Raw genomic sequence first — 20,407 nt, 5'->3', positions numbered from 1 at the left:
GCACCCAATTTACTTATATATACTTTTAATCTGAACACCTAATTTATGCTGCACAAATTTAACATTGATGTAAATCTAAAACAGCTGCACACAATTTTTTTTAAAAATTGTTTCTCGGGATGTGAGAGTCGCTGGCCTGCATTTATTGACCATGAGGGGGCATTTAGGAATCAGCCACATTGCTGTGGATCTGGAGTCACATGTCAGCCAGACCAGGTAAGGATGACAATTTCCTTCCCTCAAGGACACTAATGGACCAGATAGAACATAGAACATTACAGCGCAGTACAGGCCCTTCGGCCCTCGATGTTGCGCCGACCTGTGAAACCACTCTAAAGCCCATGTACACTATTCCCTTATCGTCCATATGTCTATCCAATGACCATTTGAATGCCCTTAGTGTTGGCGAGTCCACTACTGTTGCAGGCAGGGCATTCCACGCCCATACTACTCTCTAAGTAAAGAACCTACCTCTGACATCTGTCTTATATCTATCTCCCCTCAATTTAAAGCTAAGTCCACTCGTGCTAGACATCACCATCTGAGGAAAAAGGCTCTCACTGTCCACTCTATCCAATCCTCTGATCATCTTGTATGCCTCAATTAAGTCACCTCTTAACCTTCTTCTCTCCAACGAAAACAGCCTCAAGTCCCTCAGCCTTTCCTCATAAGATCTTCCCTCCTTACCAGGCAACATTCTGGTAAATCTCCTCTGCACCCTTTCCAATGCTTCCACATACTTCCTATAATGCGGCGACCAGAATTGCACACAATACTCCAAATGCGGCCACACCAGAGTTTTGTACAGCTGCAACATGACCTCATGGCGCCGAAACTCAATCCCTCTACCAATAAAAGCTAACAGACCGTACGCCTTCTTAACAACCCTCTCAACCTGGGGGGCAACTTTCAGGGATGTATGTACATGGACACCGAGATCTCTCTGCTCATCCACACTGCCAAGAATCTTACCATTAGCCCAGTACTGTGTTCCTGTTACTCCTTCCAAAATGAATCACCTCACACTTTTCTGCATTAAACTCCACTTGCCACCTCTCAGCCCAGCGCTGCAGCTTATCTATGTCCCTCTGTAACTTGTAACATCCTTCCGCACTGTCCACAACTCCACCGACTTTAGTGTCATCTGCAAATTTACTCACCCATCCTTCTACGCCCTCCTCCAGATCATTTATAAAAATGACAAACAGCAGTGGCCCCAAAACAGATCCTTGTGGTACACCACTAGTAGCTGGACTCCAGTCTGAACATTTCCCATCAACCACCACCCTTTGTCTTCTTCCAGCTAGACAATTTCTGATCCAAACTGCTAAATCACCCTGAATCCCATGCCTCTGTATTTTCTGCAGTAGCCTACCGTGGGGAACCTTGTCAAACGCTTTACTGAAATCCATATACACCACATCAACTGCTTTACCCTCATCCACCTGTTTGGTCACCTTCTCAAAGAACTCAATAAGGTTTGTGAGGCACGACCTACCCTTCACAAAATCGTGTTGACTATCTCTAATCAAATTATTCCTTTCCAGATGATTGTACATCCTATCTCTTATAAACCTTTCCAAGATTTTGCCCACAACAGAAGTAAGGTTCACTGGTCTATAGTTACCGGGGTTGTCTCTGCTCCCCTTCTTGAACAAGGGAACAACATTTGCTATCCTCCAGTCTTCTGGCACTATTCCTGAAGACAAAGATGACTTAAAGATCAAAGCCAAAGGCTCAGCAATCTCCTCCCTAGCTTCCCAGAGAATCCTAGGATAAATCCCATCTGGCCCAGGGGACTTATCTATTTTCACACTTTCCAGAATTGCTAACACCTCCTCCTTATGAACCTCAAGCCCTTCTAGTCTAGTAGCCTGAATCTCAGTATTCTCCTCGACAACATTGTCTTTTTCCTGTGTGAATACTGATGAAAAATATTCATTTAGCACCTCTCCTATCTCCTCGGACTCCAGGCACAACTTCCCACTACTGTCCTTGATTGGCCCTACTCTTACCCTAGTCATTCCTTTATTCCTGACATATCTATAGAAAGCTTTAGGGTTATCCTTGATCCTACCTGCCAAAGACTTCTCATGTCCCCTCCTGGCTCTTCTTAGCTCTCTCTTTAGGTCCTTCCTCGCTAACTTGTAACTCTCGAGCGGCCTAATTGAACCTTCATGTCTCATCTTTACATAAGCATTCTTCTTCCTCTTGACAAGTGTTTTGACTGCTTTAGTAAACCACGGTTCCCTTGCTCGACCACTTCCTCCCTGCCTGACAGGTACATACTTATCAAGGACACGCAGTAGCTGTTCCTTGAACAAGCTCCACATTTCCATTGTGCCCATCTCCTTCTCCATCCGATGCATCCTAACTCTTGCCTCATCGCATCATAATTGCCTTTCCCCCAGATATAACTCTTGGCCTGCGGTATATATCTATCCCTTTCCATCACTAAAGTAAACGTAATTGAATTGTGGTCACTATCACCAAACTGCTCACCTACCTCCAAATCTAACACCTGTCCTGGTTCATTACCCAGTACCAAATCCAATATGGCCTCGCCTCTCGTTGGCCTATCTAGATACTGTGTCAGGAAACCCTCCTGCACACATTGGACAAAAACAGACTCATCTAAAGTACCTGAACTATAGCGTTTCCAGTCAATATTTGGAAAGTTAAGGTCCTCCATAACAACTACCCTTTGCTTTCGCTCCTATCCAGAATCATCTTTGTAATCCTTTCCTCTACATCTCTGGAACTTTTCGGAGGCCTATAGAAAACCCCTAACAGGGTGACCTCTCCTTTCCTGTTTCGAACCTCAACCCATACTACCTCAGTAGACGAGTCCTCATCAAACGTCCTTTCTGCCACCGTAATACTGTCCTTGACTAACAATGCCACCCCTCCCCCTCTTTTACCACCTTCCCTGAGCTTACTGAAATATCTAAACCCCGGCACCGGCAACAACCATTCCTGTCCCTGCTCTATCCATGTCTCCAATATGGCCACAACATCGAAGTCCCAGGTACCAACCCATGTCGCAAGTTCACCCACCTTATTCCGGATGCTGCTGGCATTGAAGACAACACACTTTAAACCACCTTCCTGCCTGCCGGTATACTCCTGCAACTTTGAAACCTTACTCATGACCTCACTACTCTCAACCTCCTGTATACTGGAGCTACAATTCAGGTTCCCAAGTCCCTGCTGAACTAGTTTAAACCCTCCCGAAGAGCATTAGCTAATTTCCCCCCCAGGATATTGGTACCCCTCTGGTCCAGGTGTAGACAATCCCGTTTGTAGAGGTCCCACCGACCCCAGAATGAGCCGCAATTATCCAGAAATCTGAAACCCTCCCTCCTGCACCATCCCTGTAGCCACGTGTTCAACTCCTCTCTCTCCCTATTCCTCGTCTCGCTATCACGTGGCACGGGTAACAACCCAGAGATAATAACTCTGTTTGTCCTAGATCTAAGTTTCCACCTTAGCTCCTTGAATTCCTGCCTTACATCCCTATCCCTTTTCCTTCCTATGTCGTTGGTACCTATGTGGACCACGACTTGTGGCTGCTCCCCCTCCCCCTTAAGGATCCCGAAAACACGATCCGAGACATCACGCACCCCGGCACCTGGGAGGCAACACACCAACCGCGAGTCTCTCTTGTTCCCACAGAATCTCCTATCCCCCTAACTATGGAGTCTCCAATGACTAATGCTCTACTCCTCTCCCCCTTCCCTTCTGAGCAACAGGGACAGACTCTGTGCCAGAGACCTGTACCCCATGGCTTACCCCTGATAAGTCTCCCCCCCCCCCCCAACAGTATCCAAAGCGGTATACTTGTTACCAAGGGGAACGACCACAGGGGATCCCTGTACTGACTGCTTCCTCCCAGTCCCTCTCACCGTCACCCATCTATCTTTATTCTTCGGAGTAACTACATTCCTGAAGCTTCTATCTATGACCACCTCTGCCTCCCGAATGATCCAAAGTTCATCCAGCTCCAGCTCCAGTTCCCTAACGTGGTTTCTGAGGAGCTGGAGATGGGTGCACTTTCCACAGATGAAATCAGCAGGGACACTGACGGCGTCCCTCACCTCAAACATTCTGCAGGAGGAACATTGCACTACCTTCCCTGTCATCCTCTCTAGATAAAAAAAGAAAAAGAGCTTACCTGTTATTCACTCCCCTTCTCAGCAAGCACTGACTCAGCAACCTCTGCGCCCCGCACGATAACACCCGATGGAAAATAAAATAAAAACTACTTACCAGTCACCAGCCAATCCCTTACCTGCAGGCTGTGACGTCACTTCTTTCGACTTCTACCTTCCCTCGAGCCTTCCTCTTGATCTTTACAGCGGTTGGGGTTTTTTTGGTTAGAGGAGGGAAACACTGAAGAAGTGTTTCGGGTTTAAGTGTCACTTGACGACAGCTCCTCCACAAACCACCTTCAAGTTAGGGTGAGCACACGGATGTATGCAAATTTCCCCACAACAGCCAATCAGCAGCTCCGCTCTACTGCCCTCTGCTGGATGCTTGTCTTCACTTGAACAGCGAGGGTCTCTTGCTCAAGTACACCTTCAAGTTAGGGTGAGCACACGGACGTACGCAAATTTCTCCGCAACAGCGGTTTTATTTTATAAATGTTTTTATTCTCCATTTTCACATTGTCCTTCAAAATTTACACCCCACCCACAGACAGTAAACGGTAACAAATACAAAATCAATCCCCTTAACAATAACAACGATCTCATCCTCCCACCACCCGATACAACGGCCCACCTGTCAATATATGCATCCAACAAAACAAACCCTCCCACGGTGGAAACAAAGGAGAAAAAGAAAAAGTCCAGGACCGCCCATGGTCACCATTGATCTATAGAGTCCACTCCCCCCCCCCCCCCCCCACACTCAACACCATCCAACCTCTGAAAGAGTGCCGTACATGATACCCAAGAGTTGTAACACCCATGCCCCTCTCCTACTCCTCCTGTCCACTGCCTCTTGTAAAACTCCTTCCCCCAACCTCTGTTCCTTCCCCCCAACTTTCCACCCTGGCTAGACCACTCGGTTCTGCCAGGCTCCGATGGCCGCAGCTCCTCTCCCCACCTCACTCTCGGTCACTGGCCGGCTTAAACCGGCCAGCGTGGAGGCCACCGCCCAGGTCCCTTTCCCCCTTGCCCGGCCCTCGGAAAGCCCAGAAATCCCCTTTTAGCACACAAACCCCGCATATCCGTCTACACCCCAAAGAGCCCACATTTCGAGTGAAAGTCCCATCACTTCCCTTGTCCAAATATATACAACGTTGGCTCCTTTAGCCCATACACCTGCACGCAGTGAAACAAGAAAGAAGAAAATACAGTCATGAGGTTACATCAGCACATGGCCAGTTCTCAATTTCTCAGTTCTGCCACAGTCCTTCTGCCTTCGCAAACTCCTCCGCTGCTTCCGCCGTTCCAAAATAAAAGCCCTTGAGCTTGTAAGTCACCCTCAGCTTCGCTGGATATACAATGCCGCACTGCACCTAGCTAATGTACAGTGCCCTCTTCACCCGGTTGAAGGCAGCCCGCCTCCTCGCCAGCTCCACCGTAAAGTCCTGGTATACATGTATACCAGCTCCAGCCCACTGCACCACCCGCTTCTGCTTGGCCCAGCACAGGACCTTCTCCTTCTCACTGCACCTCCGGAAGCACAGAGTCACTACCCTTGGCGGCTCACTTGCCTTTGGTACAGGCCTCCACGACCGGTGAGCCCGATCCAGCTCATATCGTGAGGGATCGTCCCCCTCCCCCAATAGTTTCGCCAGCATCGCGGCAAAATACTCAGTCGGCCTCGGTCCTTCAACTCCTTCGGGCAGCCCCACATTCCTCCAATTCTGTCGCCTGGATCTGTTTTCCAGGTCCTCCATTTTTCCTCGCAGATCCTTGTTAATCTCCATCACCTTCCGCATCTCCTTCCCCACTGAGGTAAGTTGATCACCGTGCTGCAATAATGTCTCCTCCACTTCCTTCAGCGCCTCCCGTTGCTCCCGCACCTCTGCCACTGCGCTCGTCACCGCCGTCGTCACCGGGGAAATCGCCTCCTCCACCAACACACTCAAAACCTCCCTCATCTCCTTCCTCATTATCTCCATGTATTTTGTAAACTGCCTTTCGAATTCCGCAGCTATCACCTTAGTTATTCCTTCAGCCGTAAGCACTGCGGCCTCCCCTGGTGCTCCAGCCTCCATTTTCCTTGGTGACTTTTCCACTCTCCGACGGACCTTCAGCTGTTTTTTTTACGGCCTTTTTTTTTGCTCACCCTCAACATTTTTCTTTACTGTGCCTCCTCCCTGCTTTTGCCGCCTCTGTGGACCCTGGGACTGGGCTTAAAGCCCCCAAAATGCCGTTCCCGAACGGGAGCCCTACATTGTGCGGCAGTCTCCCACCCGCCGTCACCGGAAGTCCGGACCAGATAGGTTTTAACGACAATCGACAATGGTTTCATGGTCATCATTAGACATTTAATTAGATTCCAGGGCAGCACGGTAGCATAGTGGTCAGCACAGTTGCTTCACAGCTCCAGGGTCCCAGGTTTGATTCCCGGCGTGGGTCACTGTCTGCATGGGTTTCCTCTGGGTGCTCCGGTTTCCTCTCACAGTCCAAAGATGTGCAGGTTAGGTGGATTGGCCATGATAAATTGCCTTTAGTGTCCAAAAAAGGTGAGGTGGGGTACAGGGATAGGTTGGAGGCATGGGCTTAAGTAGAGTGCTCTTTCCGGGAGCTGGTGCAGACTTGATGGGCCGAATGGCCTCCTTCTGCACTGTAAATTCTATGATTCTATATTCAATTCAAATTCCACTATCTGCTGATTCGAACCAGGGAGCATTAGCCCCACCAGGGGCTTTTCACAGTAACTTCATTGAAGTCTACTTGTGACAATAAGCAATTACTATTATTACCCTGGATCTCTGGATTGCTAGTCCTCTGACAATTCAACTAAACCTAACTTTCTCCTTATACTTGGATTGCAGATATAACACTCGAGTCAGATTGAGGATAAGACACAAGAATAAACTGGAGGAATTATGTCCTTTGGTGCTTGATACTATGAATATAATAATACTATATTCTAGAATAATAAGCAGTTGAATTCATTGGTTGAAAGGTACTTTCAACAGGTATATATTTACCTGGAATCAACTAGAAATTTGAAAAGATATTTGACGATTTTACTCACTCAAAACCCATTCACTTACCCAGTTAAATCTGAGCTCATGCCTCTTCAGTTGTAGTCCATTTTTTCTTTACAGTTTTGAAGAGTATTAATAGCAAATATTAAGATCTTCTGCAAAGTGATGTTTTAGGTTTCTGTTTATGTTAAGGTCATGGTAGAGAACAGACTTAAAACCTGCTTGACAAGGTGACCGTGCCATTTCCACAGAATTGTTAAGGGGGCCATTTGGCCCATCAGTCTGCATGGGCTCCCGGAATGAGCAACTCACCGAGTGCCATTCACTTTCTCCCCTGGACATTCTCTCTTTTCAGATAACAGTCTAATTCTCTTTCGAACCTGCCTCCCCCACACTCTCAGCCAGTGCATTCCAGACCTTTACCACCTGCTGCGTAAAAAAGGTTTCTCCTCGTATCCCTTTTGTTTCTTCTTTTACCAATTATTTTAAATCTGTGCCTCTTGTTCTTGACCCTTTCATTAGTGGGAACGGTTTCTCTTTATCTATTCTGTCAAGGCCCCTCATGATTGTGAATGCCTGCATCTAATCTCAGCTCAGCCTTATTTTCTCAAAGGAAAACAGTCCTAACTTCTTTCATGCTTGGGATCATTCTTGTGAATATTTTCTGCAGCTTCTTCAAACCTTCCTAAAATGCAGCTCCCAGAACTGGATGCAATATGCAAAACTGGAGGCCAAATTAGAGACTTAAACAAATTCAACATAACCTCCTTGCTCTTGCATTCCATGCCCCTATTAACAAAGCTCAGGAGACTGTATGCCTTATTAACCACACTCCCAACCAATAATTTATGCACACATACACCCAGGTCGCTCTGCTCTTGCACCCTTTTTAGAGTTATACCCTTTATTTTATATTGTTTAAGTTCTTCTTACCAAAATGAATCACTTCACATTTCTCTGCATTGAATTTCATCTGCCACCTGTCTGCCCATTACACCAACTTGCCTAAGTCTCTTTGATGTTCCACACTAACCCACTCACAGTTCACACTGCTTCCAGGTTTTGTATCATCTCCAGTGGAGTTTGAACAATGAGAGCTTATGGACAAATAAGAAATAGGAGCATAAGAGGCCCTTTAGTCCCTTGAGCCTACACTCCCATTAAATAATGGTTGGTCTGATTGTGACCTTAACTCCACGTTCCTTCCTGCCTGCATCCATACAATCCCCCACCCACCCCCATAAACTTTCATTCCGTTGACAATTAAAATCTGTCTAACTCAGCCTGTAATATATTAAATGGCCCAGCCTCGCTGGGGAAAAGAATTCCTAACACTAATGGCTCCTTAAGAGAAGAAATTCCTCCTTCTCCATCTTAAATTAGAGGCCCCTTATACTGAAGCGGTTGTTCCAGATTCCCTCATGGGGGGGAAACAATCCTCTCGGCATCTATCCTGTCAAATACCTTCAGAATCTTATGTTTTAATAAGGTCACCTTCCTCTCCTGAAGGTGGTGGCTCGTGCATTATAAGGTTCGGTGAGTAACGAGCAGCCTCAGTATCATCAATTTCTCATCTCTCTGCATTGAGGACGGCACGGTGGGGCAGTGGTCAGCACTGCTGCCTCACAGCGCTGAGGACCCAGGTTCGATCCTGTCCCTGGGTCACTGTCCGTGTGGAGTATGCACATTCTCCCAGTGTCTGATTGGGTCTCACCCCCACAAAAAAAAAATGTGCAGGATAGACGTACAGGAAAGAGGGGCAGCACGGTAGCATAGTGGTTACCACAATTGCTTCACTGCTCCAGGGTCCCAGGTTCGATTCCCGGCTTGGGTCACTGTCTGGGCGGAGTCTGCACGTTCTCCCCGTGTGTGCATGGGTTTCCTCTGGGTGCTCCAGTTTCCTCCCACAGTCCAAAGATGTGCAGGTTAGGTGCATTGGCCATGCTGAATTGCCCTTAGTATCCAAAATTGCCCTTAGTGTTGGGTGGGGTTACTGGGTTATGGGGATAGGGTGGGGGTGTGGGTGCTCTTTCCAAGAGCCGGTGCAGACTCGATGGGCCGAATGGCCTCCTTCTGCACTGTAAATTCTATGATGGATAGGTGGATTAGCGATGCTAAATTGCCCCTTAATTTAAAAAAAATCTGAGAGCATTAATGAGTGTTGGTAAATTATTCAACAATGTCAACTCTGTCCTCACTCAATACCCCCCACATCAGCATTTTTAGCCTGGGTCACTGGCTAAGAATCAAGAGCCAAGACACCAGCTCGGTTTTCATCTCCTTAACACAGGAGCACCAAGACCAACTGTACCTCCTACATTTCTCCCCCATATTGAAATTAATTGATTCAGCAAGGCCAGAAATTGAATCTGCCAAACTATTGGTCAGTATAATTCCATTTTGCACTGGACCACAAATTTACCAACTGGGCTATTCAGGCAGCCCATACTGTTTGATGCTGTCTGATCCTCCAGTTTGATGACCTTGGTTGGGTTTGTTAGGAAAGGGTCAGAAAAACTCATTGGAACCACTGGTTAATAGAAAAGAAAAATAGACTGAGCATCATACTCTTTTCCAGCCAGCTGAAGAATCCTCTGAATTCCAACAGGGATGCTGATCACTCCTTGGAGCAGGTGGTCTCCCAGAATCTCTTCCATAGCAGCTGCCATTCCCAACACAGCCTTTCCAAATCCAACCAGGTAAACATTCTTGTGGACAGGGAAGCACTGATTTTGTACCATCAGCCTGTCTCCTTCTATTTGAATATTGTTCTTGATCATGTTTTGAGGCAAAACAGCATTGATTGCTGCCTGAAAGATCTGCAGACCGTGCTGCCGAAGGCACATTTTTTTGTTCATTACAGAGGCAATTCGATGAAGCCTCCTTGGCTGCCAGTTCTTGTAAATGAGTCGGCGGTTAGAATGAAGTTGGAAGTATCTTCCAAATGCAGTGACCATCTTAATTACTGCAGTTCATTGATTGCTCTGAACAACTTCATCCTGCCAGAGAATAAACGAAGATTAGTAAGAAGTCAATCCAATTCTGCACTGCAGCAAGCACAAATTCAGCTCCATAATTAAACCTGTAGAGCAAATATCATCATCAGAGATGTCATTCGGTGGTTATATATGCAATCCTTCACAAGTCAAGTTACCTTATCTTCTACTTTCCATACTTTTACTCCAGATTTTTTTCTGCCCAAATCTGTACTCCCAGATGTCATAATTGTTATTTCATTTTTCATAGAGCTTCAATAAGTGTTAGTAAATTATAAATTAGGGTGTGACTGACAACAGAGGTTTTGTTTGGACCTGTTCGCCATTTTAAATAGAGACGTGAAGTAATTTTGGTTTCAGTCTTGACTCTTTTATCTTGAATTGTAACATTATTTCAGCTTTAGGGTGGGATTTTCCAACCCCCCCTCCTCCCCGGCGTGTTTTCCAGGGCGGAGGAGGCTCGCAATTAGCCACCGGCAGAATCTTCCGGTCCTGTCGATACCTATGCTGTTAAGCTTGGATTCCCCCTCCTGTTAGTAGGGAATCTGCTGTGGGGACCGCCTTCTACCCGCTGGCGGAAAGGGCTGGAAAATCCCACCCTTAGTCTTGACAAGGGACTGACATTAAGTTTACATTAACAGTAACCTTTCAACCAAACCCAATCTTTCAAGCTGAAGTGACCAGCAGATGCGTGTAAATTAAATTATTTTCTAAAATTGCAATAAAATGATCGATGATAACGTTCCTGCTTGATTAATGATAATTTATTTAATTTACAATGCTGTTGTTGAAGTAATTACATTTTCCAAAGCATTGCAACAAACAATTAACCAACAGCTTGAATTGTTAATATAATTTTAATATGTTAAAAAAAAGACACGTGTTTATATCGTGCCTTTTATGATCTCAGGACATCCCAAAGCACCTTACAGCCAATTCAGTACTTCTGAAGTGTCACTGTTGCAATTTAGTTTTCCCCAGTGCAAGTTGCTGTTGTTAACTAACCCCACCTCTTCCTTCAGGCACCATTCCCGAAGAGGGTTGGCGACCATGGATTTTCATTGGATTGGTCCATGATTTTACTTGGCAAAGTACTGCAGGGGTTTGCCATTGCCTTCTGCGGTATGATTACCAGGACACTCTCCTGCTTTTGGCAATTCTATTGTGCATGCTGGGAGTATTCACAAGCTGATAATAAGCCCATTTGGCCATGTAATGAATGCACCTTCCAGGGCCATCAAATCCTGAACCCAGAGCTTCAGGCCCAGAGGTAGGGATGTACCACTGCTGTTTTCATAGAATTTACAGTGCAGAAGGAGGCCATTCGGCCCATCGAGTCTGCACTGTATCTTAGAAAGAGCACCCTACCCAAGCCCACACCTCCACCCTATCCCCATTACCCAGTAACCCCACCTATCCCCATTACCCAGTAACCCCACCCACCACGAAGGGCAATTTTGGACACTAAGGACAATTTAGCATGGCCAATCCACCTAACCCGCACATCTTTGGACTGTGGGAGGAAACCGGAGCACCCGGAGGAAACCCACGCACACACGGGGAGAACGTGCAGACTCCACACAGACAGTGACCCAAGCCAGGAATCGAACCTGGGACCCTGGAGCTGTGAAGCAATTGTGCTAACCACAATGCTACCGTGCTGTTGGGCACAAGTTACTTTATATTATGTTGCAGGGGAACACAAAGGAGAAAGGATGTAACTGATGCAAATCTAAACACATTTATCCTTTGGCATATTTAATCTTTATCCTGCTAAATTATTTTATTAATGAAACATGTGTACAGTAAGACAACAATCCAGCCGAGGTGATCTAATTTGCTGAACTATGGTAATGTAGAGTAGGGTCCACCACACACCACTGCAAGCTTACTGCTCATTATTCACTGAGCATTATAAGCAAGGACTTACATTTATACAGAACTTTTAATGTAAAACATTACAGGGCATTTTATAAGGCGTACAGTGGTCATCAATAAAATACATTTAGAAACACAAGACTGAGAACCTGATCACAAAGATTTTTTGAAGGAGGCCCTGCACTGGAGTATGAAGCTGTGTGTCCATTAGAGAGATTATCATAGAATTTACAGTGCAGAAGGAGGCCATTCGGCCCATCGAGTCTGCACCAGCTCTTGAAAAGAGCACCCTACCCAAGGTCAACACCTCCACCCTATCCCCATAACCCAGTAACCCCACCCAACACTAAGGGAAATTTTGGACACTAAGGGCAATTTAGCATGGCCAATCCACCTAACCTGCACATCTTTGGACTGTGGGAGGAAACCGGAGCACCCGGAGGAAACCCATGCACACACGGGGAGGATGTTCAGACTCCGCACAGCCAGTGACCCAAGCCGGAATCGAACCTGGGACCCTGGAGCTGTGAAGCAATTGTGCTATCCACAATGCTACCGTGCTGCCCCTATTACTATAGATTAGAATAATGGAATGGCCCCAACGTGTCAAAGACAGTTGAGATAGCAAATAACAATAGTGCCTGATTGACCTCTTTATTTTACTATTGCCTTTTCAGTGAAAAATGTAGTCCACATCTACATTAACAGGCCGTACAATCTGACCAATGCTAGTGTTTTAAGTTTGAGGCTCCTTCAGGCTCTGTGGGCATATGCACCATGTGGTTCCTTTAGAGGATAAATGCCCTAGGTGGTGGGACACGGAGGCACACAGACCATGAAGGTCCCATGATTGATTTCGAAGCTGGGCTAAGCTAATTGGTCTCCACATCTCTCAGCTGGGGGAGAGGAAACATCAATGTGGGATTTTGCTCCTGATTGCTAACCAGCAACCTGATGCAGGTATGTGAATCTGGATTCAGACTGGTTACCCTATCCTGTTGAATAGTTTGCAAATACTCATTGTCCAGGCTTACATACAGAATTTTGGAACAGGAAGAGACCATTCAGCTCAAGCACGTTGCTACATTCAATGTGATCATGACTGATCTACATCTTCAGGGCAGCACGGTGGCCCAGTGGTTAACACTGCTGCCTCACGGCACCGAGGTCCCAGGTTCGATCCTGGCTCTGGGTCACTGTCCGTATGGAGTTTGCACATTCTCCCCGTGTTTGCGCGAGTTTCGCCCCCACAACGCAAAGATGTGCAGGGCAGGTGGATTGGCCACACTAAATTGCCCCTTAACTGGTAAAAATGAATTGGGTACTCTAAATTTTCATTTTAAATGACTGACCTACATCTTAACTACTACCCATCTCGCTTCTGTAAACTTTTACAAACATGCCTGACAAAAATCAGTCATCAACAGCAACAGCTACCTCAGCACAAGGCATTGCCTTTGGGAGATGTGGGGAGAAGAAAAAAAGTTGTTGGGAAGCGGAGGAGCAAAATTAAACATTGAAAGGAAAGTTTTGTAAACCATTGGCCATCTTCCTTCACCTCCTCCCTTTAGCTTGTTTTGGGAGGGGAAAACACAAATAAAACTGCCTAAAAACAATTAAATCAAATTTTCCCGAAAATAAATTCAGAGATGCTTCCAACAATATATTTGATTTTATTATTTAACATTAGTTCAAGGATGCAGCAGATTAAGGGGGGACAGTAGTTACAAAATAGCCAGGCACAAATCTCCAGTGATAATCTCTTGCCAAAGCAACTGTTAATTATTAATCGAGCACAGGTCACCACATGAAATGTTACTTCTAAAAAGAAACGCTGACCCAAATTTGTCCAAACTTATTCTACACAGTCAGGACTGCAAACTGGACTTTAAAAAAGTAGCCAGCGTTCCCCCAAATAACTGTAGATCCTTTATGGTTAAGGGGCAGCGGGCAATTTGGCTCGTCGGCTCAGTTAAGGGGTGAATTCGTGATACTCGATTGGGTCAGCACTTTCACTCCTGTCTGTGTCCCAGTTATAGCATAATGCGCTCCCTGTCTGCTGCTGCGCGTACGGTTTGGACATTGGGTTAAACGCCGTGTTGATATGTAGGACAATCTGCAAGCGCTTTGCACTCTTACCTTTCAGGCCATGGCTGCTGTCAGCGAAAACTAAACCTCGACCGCAAATGCAATGCACGGCAGTGAGCCTATCGCCTGATGAATAACTGTGGGCGTTGTAGATCCACCCCCTGCTCCTTCTCAGCCCACCACCATTTCTCTCCTCCCTACCACCGCTTCACAAATGCCTCCTCTGTCCCACCACCTTCTCTTCCTCTACTTCCCCCGAGGATGAAAGGAGTTTTCCAACTTCAATTGTTTATTTACATGTTTTCGAGATGTTTCTACTTATGGGGGTTGGTAGGGGACAAAATGCGGAGCCTCAAGCATACAGTACTCACTCATAAATCCCATTGGATGGAAGGATTGATAAGCAGAGGACACAGATTTAATTAAGGTAATTGGCAAAAGCAATAGCGACATGAAGAATTACTTTTTCACCCTGCAAGTTGTTAGGATCTGGATTGCACTGCCTGAGCCTGTATTGCCTTCTTTGGTACACAGTCCTCGACACACTTACTGATGAAGTCAGCGACGGTGATTGCTTACTCATTGGGTTGTCCAGTACTTCTGGGTGTCCCAGTTATAGCATAATGCGCTAATAGTTATGGGAGTAAGTTAGTGATGTGTGCTGTGATGTAACAGTGACACCAGCTGTCACATTCCAGACACTGTGTAGAAAGATGGAAGTCTGTACACAAGAAGCTTACTTAGAAGCTTATTTACATAGTGTAAATAAAGTAGTTTTCATAGAAATGAATTATAGAATCCCTGTACAGATGGCAATTCGGCCCATCAATTTTGCACCAACTCTCTGTAGAGAGAAAATGGAATTATAGACCAGTAAGCCTAACATCGGTAGCGGGGAAAATTCTTGAATCCATTATCAAGGGCTTTATAGGGGAACATTTAGAAAGCAGTGGCAGGATCAGTCAGAGTCAGCATGGATCTATGAAGGGGAAATTAAGCTTGACAAATCTCTTGGAATTCTTTGAAGATGTAACCAGCACAGTTGACAAGTGGGAGCCAGTCGATGTGGTATATTTGGACTTTCAGAAGGCGTTTGACAAAGTCCCGCATAAGAGATTATTGTGCAAAATTAAACGCATGGGATTGGGGGAAGTGTATTGAGGAGGATAGAAAACTGGCTGGCAGAGAGGAAACAAAGAGTAAGAATTAATCGGTCCTTTTCAAATTGGCAGGCAGTAACTAAAGGGGTGCCACAGGGATCGGAGCTGGGACCCCAGCTATTCACAATATATATTGATGATTTGGATGAGGGAACAAAATGTAACATTTCAAAGTTTGCATACCGGATTAGGCTATTGAGTTGGATGATCAGCCATGATCATGATAAATGTAGAGCAGCATCGAAGGGCCAAAAGGACCTCCCCCTGCTCCTATCTTCTATGTATCTATAAGAGCAGTAGCTAGGCCCACACCCCCGCCCTATCCCGTAACCGTACCTAGCCTTTGGACACCAAGGGGCAAATTAGCATGGCCAATCTACCTAACCTGCACATTTTTGGACTGTGGGAGGAAACCAGAGCTCCCGGAGGAAACCCATGCAGATACGGGGAGAAAGTTCAAATTCCACACAACCACCCAAGGTCGGAACTGAACCAGGGTCCCTGGCACTGTGAGGCAGAAGTGCTAACCACTGTGCCGCTCCTAAGAAATGTAACTGAGTTAGACCCGAGTCACTCATGAATAGAGGGAAATCATCCCATTATTTTGATTGGATTGGATTTGTTTATTGTCACATGTACCAAGGTACAGGGAAAAGTATTGTTCTGCGTACAGTTCAGACAGATCATTCCATACTTGACAAAAATACATAAGGCAACATAAATACACAATGTAAATACACAGACATAGTCATCGGGTGAAGCATTCAGAGTGCGGTACTACTCAGTAGAGAAGACGTGTGAAGAGATCAGGTCAGTCCACAAGAGGGTTGTTTAACAACAGGAATTTGAAGCTGTCAACCATCTCCACCTCGGCCCCATTGATGCAGACAGGGGTGTGTACGACACTTTGCTTCCCGAATTCAATGATCAGCTCTTATAGTTTTGCTGACAATGAAGGAGATATTTTTGTCGTTACACCACTCCACTAGGTTCTCTATCTCCCTCCTGTATTCTGACTTATCGTTGATTAGGTCACTACCCAGAGATATCCAAATACTATTTATTCAGTGTGGAGGCCAAATCACAAGCCACCCAGTCTTCTAAATGACCAGTTTCTGTACTGTAAACTCAATGTAAAAATAAGTGTTGAGATTCAAGGTGCGGAGGGGTTTTGATAGAATAGATAGAGAAAAATTATTCTCTTGTGAGTCATTACATAAGAACAAGGAACAGGAGTAGGCCATCTGGCCCCTCGAGCCTGCTCCACCATTCAATGAGATCATGGCTGATCTTTGTGGACTCAGCTCCACTCTCCGGCCCGAACACAATATCCCTGAATCCCTTTATTCTTTAGAAAGGTATCTATCTTTTTCTTAAAAACGTTTAAAGAAGGAGCCTCAGCTGCTTCACTGGGCAAGGAATTCCAGAGATACACAACCCTTTGGGTGAAGACGTTCCTCCTAAACTCGGTCCTAAATCTACTTCCCCTTATTTTGAGGCTATGCCCCCTTGTTCTGCTTTCCCTGACCAGTGGAAATAACCTGCCCGCATCTATCCTATCTATTCCCTTCATAATTTTATATGTTTCAGTAAGATCCCCCCGCATCCTTCTAAACTCCAATGAGTACAGTCCCAGTCTACTCAACCTCTCGTCATAATCTAATCCCCTCAACTCTGGGATCAACCTAGTGAATCTCCTCTGCACTCCCTCCAGTGCCAATATGTCCTTTCTCAGGTAAGGAGACCAAAACTGAACACAATACTCACCAACACCTTATACAATTGCAGCAGAACCTCCCTAGTCTTGAACTCCATTCCTCTAGCAATGAAAGACAAAACTCGATTAGCCTTCTTAATCACCTGCTGCACCTGCAAACCAACATTTTGCGACTCGTGCACCAGCACACCCAGGTCCCTCTGCACAGCAGCATGTTTTAACATCTTACCGTTTAAATAATAATCCATTCTGCTGTCATTCCTCCCAAAATGGATAGCCTCACACTTGGCAACATTGAGTTCCATCTGCCACACCCTAGCCCATTCACCTAACCTATCCAAATCCTTCTGCAGACTTCCGGTATTCTCTGCACTTTTTGCTTTACCACTCATCTTAGTGTCGTCTGCAAACTTGGACACATTGCCCTTGGTCCCCAACTCCAAATCATCTATGTAAATTGTGAACAACTGCGGGCCCAACACTGATCCTTGAGGGACCCCACTAGTTACAGGTTGCCAACCAGAGAAACACCCATTTATCCCCACTCTCTGCTTTCTGTTAGTTAACCAATCCTCTACCCATGCTACCACTTTACCCTCAATGCCATGCATCTTTAGTTTATGCAGCAACCTTTTGTGTGGCACCTTGTCAAAAGCTTTCTGGAAATCCAGATATACCACATCCATTGGCTCCCCGTTATCTACTGCACTGGTAACATCCTCAAAAAATTCTACCAAATTAGTCAGACACGACCTACCCTTTATGAACCCATGCTGCGTCTGCCCAATGGGACAATTTCCCTCCAGGTGCCCCGCTATTTCCTCCTTAAATGATAGATTCCAGCATTTTCCCTACAACCGAAGTTAACTATAATTACCCGCTTTCTGCCGACCTCCTTTTTTAAACAGTGGTGTCACGTTTGCTGCTTTCCAATCCTCTGGGACCACCCCAGAGTCTAGTGAATTTTGATAAATTATCACTAGTGTGTTTACAATTTCCCTAGCCATCTCTTTTAACACTCTGGGATGCTTCCCATCAGGGCCAGGAGACTTGTCTACCGTTAGCCCCATTAGCTTGCCCAATACTGCCTCCTTAGTGATTACAATCATCTCAAGGTCCTCACCTATCATATCTTTATTTCCATCAGTCACTGGCATGTTATTTGTGTCTTCCACTGTGAAGACTGACCCAAAAAACCTGTTCAGCTCCTCAGCCATTTCCCCGTCTCCTATTATTAAATCTCCATTCTCATCTTCCAAAGGACCAATATTTATCTTAGCCACTCTTTTTTGTCTTATATATTTGTAGAAGCTTTTACTATCTGCTTTTATGTTCTGAGCAAGTTTACTTTCATAGTCTACCTTACTCTTCTTTATAGCTTTTTAGTAGCTTTCTGTTGTCCCTTAAAGACTTCCCAGTCCTCTAGTCTCCCACTAATTTTTGCCACTTTGTATGTTTTTTCCTTCAATTTGATACTCTCCCTCACCTCCTTAGATATCCACGGTCGATTTTTTCCCCTTTCTACCATCTTTCTTTTTTGTCGGTATGAACCTTTCCTGAACACTGTGAAAGATCGCTTCAGCAAAGTTCATAGATTTTGAATCATTGACAAAGATCTAGACAGATGACGAGGAGAACATTTCTCACTCAGATCATTGGTAGGCTCTGCTGATTTCAACAATAAGTTTAAAGAGGTGTTGGTCAGATACTTGACGATGAAGAATTAGCAGGACAGACAAAAAACAGGGGCTGGGGTGGGAGGGAACTAAGTAGAGCTGTTCTTTCAAAGAGCCAGAACAAGCATGATGGGCTGAAGGCCTTACGTGCTGTACGTTTCTATGATTATATGAAGCACCAAGTGCAGTAAAACAGAAAATGGAAATACTCAGCAGGACAGGAATATTCTGTGGAGAAGGAAACAGAATTAATGTTTGAAGTTGGTGTCTTTTCATAAGAACTTGAAAAAATTAGTTGTGCCGGTTTTGAGCAATCATAAAGGGGAGGAGAGGAAAGAACTAAAACAAAGGTTTTTGATCAGGTGGCAGGCAAGAGAGATTAAATGACAAAAGAGATCACAATGCCAGGCAAAAGGGTGCAAATGGGCCAAGTAAAGACACAATATATGGAAATAAAAGCAAATGACTGCAGATACCGGAATCTGAAACAAAACCAGAAAATACTGAGCAATCTGAGCAGGTGTGTCAGCATCTGTGGAGAGGTGGGACCTAACGTTTCAAGTCTGGATGACTCAAGTCAGGATGACTCGACTCTTTGACAAAGAGTCACCCAGACTCTCAACTTCACAGATGCTATCAAACAATAGATGTATGTAGAGGAGCTTAAATAGGAAAATCTAGAACCATCATGATGGCAGAACTATCACCAACAGATGCTATCTAAAAACAATGAGGCCGAGGTTATAATCTTAAATCAGTATTCAATCCTGAAGGCAGTAAAGTACCTAACAGAACGATGAGATTTTGTACCTCTAGTTTACATTAATCTTCAATGAAAGAAAAAACAAAATACTTGCCTTTTAGAGTCAAAGGATTTTGAAGGATTGCCACTGGTGCAATGTGGGAAATGGAAGTGTAGGAAGCGGAGTTCAGAATGGGATTGGAGAATTTAAACAAAAAGGCATTCACTGCCTAAACTGGCAGTCAAGGCCGAAACGCTCAACTCATTTAAAAGGCACCGGGATCTGCATCCGAATTGCTGTAATTTTCAAGGTCAGGTGCTGGAAAGTGGGATTAAACCACACGGCTGGTTTCCTTTCTGGCTGGCGGGGACACGGTGGGCTAAATGGCCTCTTTCTGCACCAGAACCAGAAAATTAGGCCAAATGCAAGAATGCCAAATTTCAAACCATCTCAACAGGAGAAAAAGATGCTGATTGGTCGGTAGGTCGACTGTGTTGCTGCGGTAAATGCAACAGGGAATGGACAATTAAACGAATGATGACATAAAACAAATACTAAAACAATTAAAATAGCAAAAATAGATGTGGTGATGAGGGAAGTTGGAAAAAAATGGATGCAGAAGAGGTATAAAATGGAAAAGCAGAATTATCACCCACACAGCTCGGGAGTTAACCCCTCAGCAAGATGGCGGCGCAGTCAGCACCAGCGGGGTCAATGCGCATACTCATTAGCCTCGCTCATTCCTGTCCATGACAACTACGTGGTTAGTATTATGGGTAATGGCCGACAGACGTCTCATTCGGTTGCAGAGAAAGACGACGACGCCAGAGACCGCGCCTCCACCGTCTCCCTGACAACCGGCGGGGGGGAGGTGGCAGGGCGCCAAGAACTATGGGTAATGGTTGAACAGCCAACCACGGAGCCAAGTAGACGGACGCCGAGGGCGAGAAGCTGCGCCCCCTTCCGTCTCCCTGACAA

The 20,407-nt window shown here is 45.5% G+C and overlaps 1 protein-coding gene across 5 annotated transcripts in view; it reads right to left on the bottom strand.

The window, feature by feature from the left end:
- The window catches only part of glyctk (glycerate kinase), a 39,743-nt gene that overhangs the window by 18,392 nt on the left and 944 nt on the right, over nt 1-20,407 (bottom strand). Inside the window, exons 1-2 of one of the 5 annotated variants that reach the window (XM_072472947.1) lie at nt 19,544-20,287; nt 9,740-10,170 (exon numbers count right to left, since the gene is read on the bottom strand). In XM_072472947.1, coding sequence (XP_072329048.1) covers nt 9,740-10,128 — 389 coding nt within the window. In that variant the 5' untranslated portion in view covers nt 10,129-10,170; nt 19,544-20,287. Of the gene's footprint in view, nt 1-9,739; nt 10,171-14,184; nt 14,257-14,596; nt 14,615-17,060; nt 17,076-19,543; nt 20,288-20,407 lie in introns of those variants that run through there. The other 4 variants (XM_072472952.1, XM_072472950.1, XM_072472949.1 and 1 more) reach the window with 4 other exon arrangements.

Source organism: Scyliorhinus torazame, chromosome 13 (genome assembly GCF_047496885.1).
Source record: "Scyliorhinus torazame isolate Kashiwa2021f chromosome 13, sScyTor2.1, whole genome shotgun sequence".
NCBI lineage: Eukaryota > Metazoa > Chordata > Chondrichthyes > Carcharhiniformes > Scyliorhinidae > Scyliorhinus > Scyliorhinus torazame.
The sequence above is the reverse complement of the archived record's forward strand: the minus strand, read 5'-3'. Positions and strand labels throughout refer to the sequence as shown.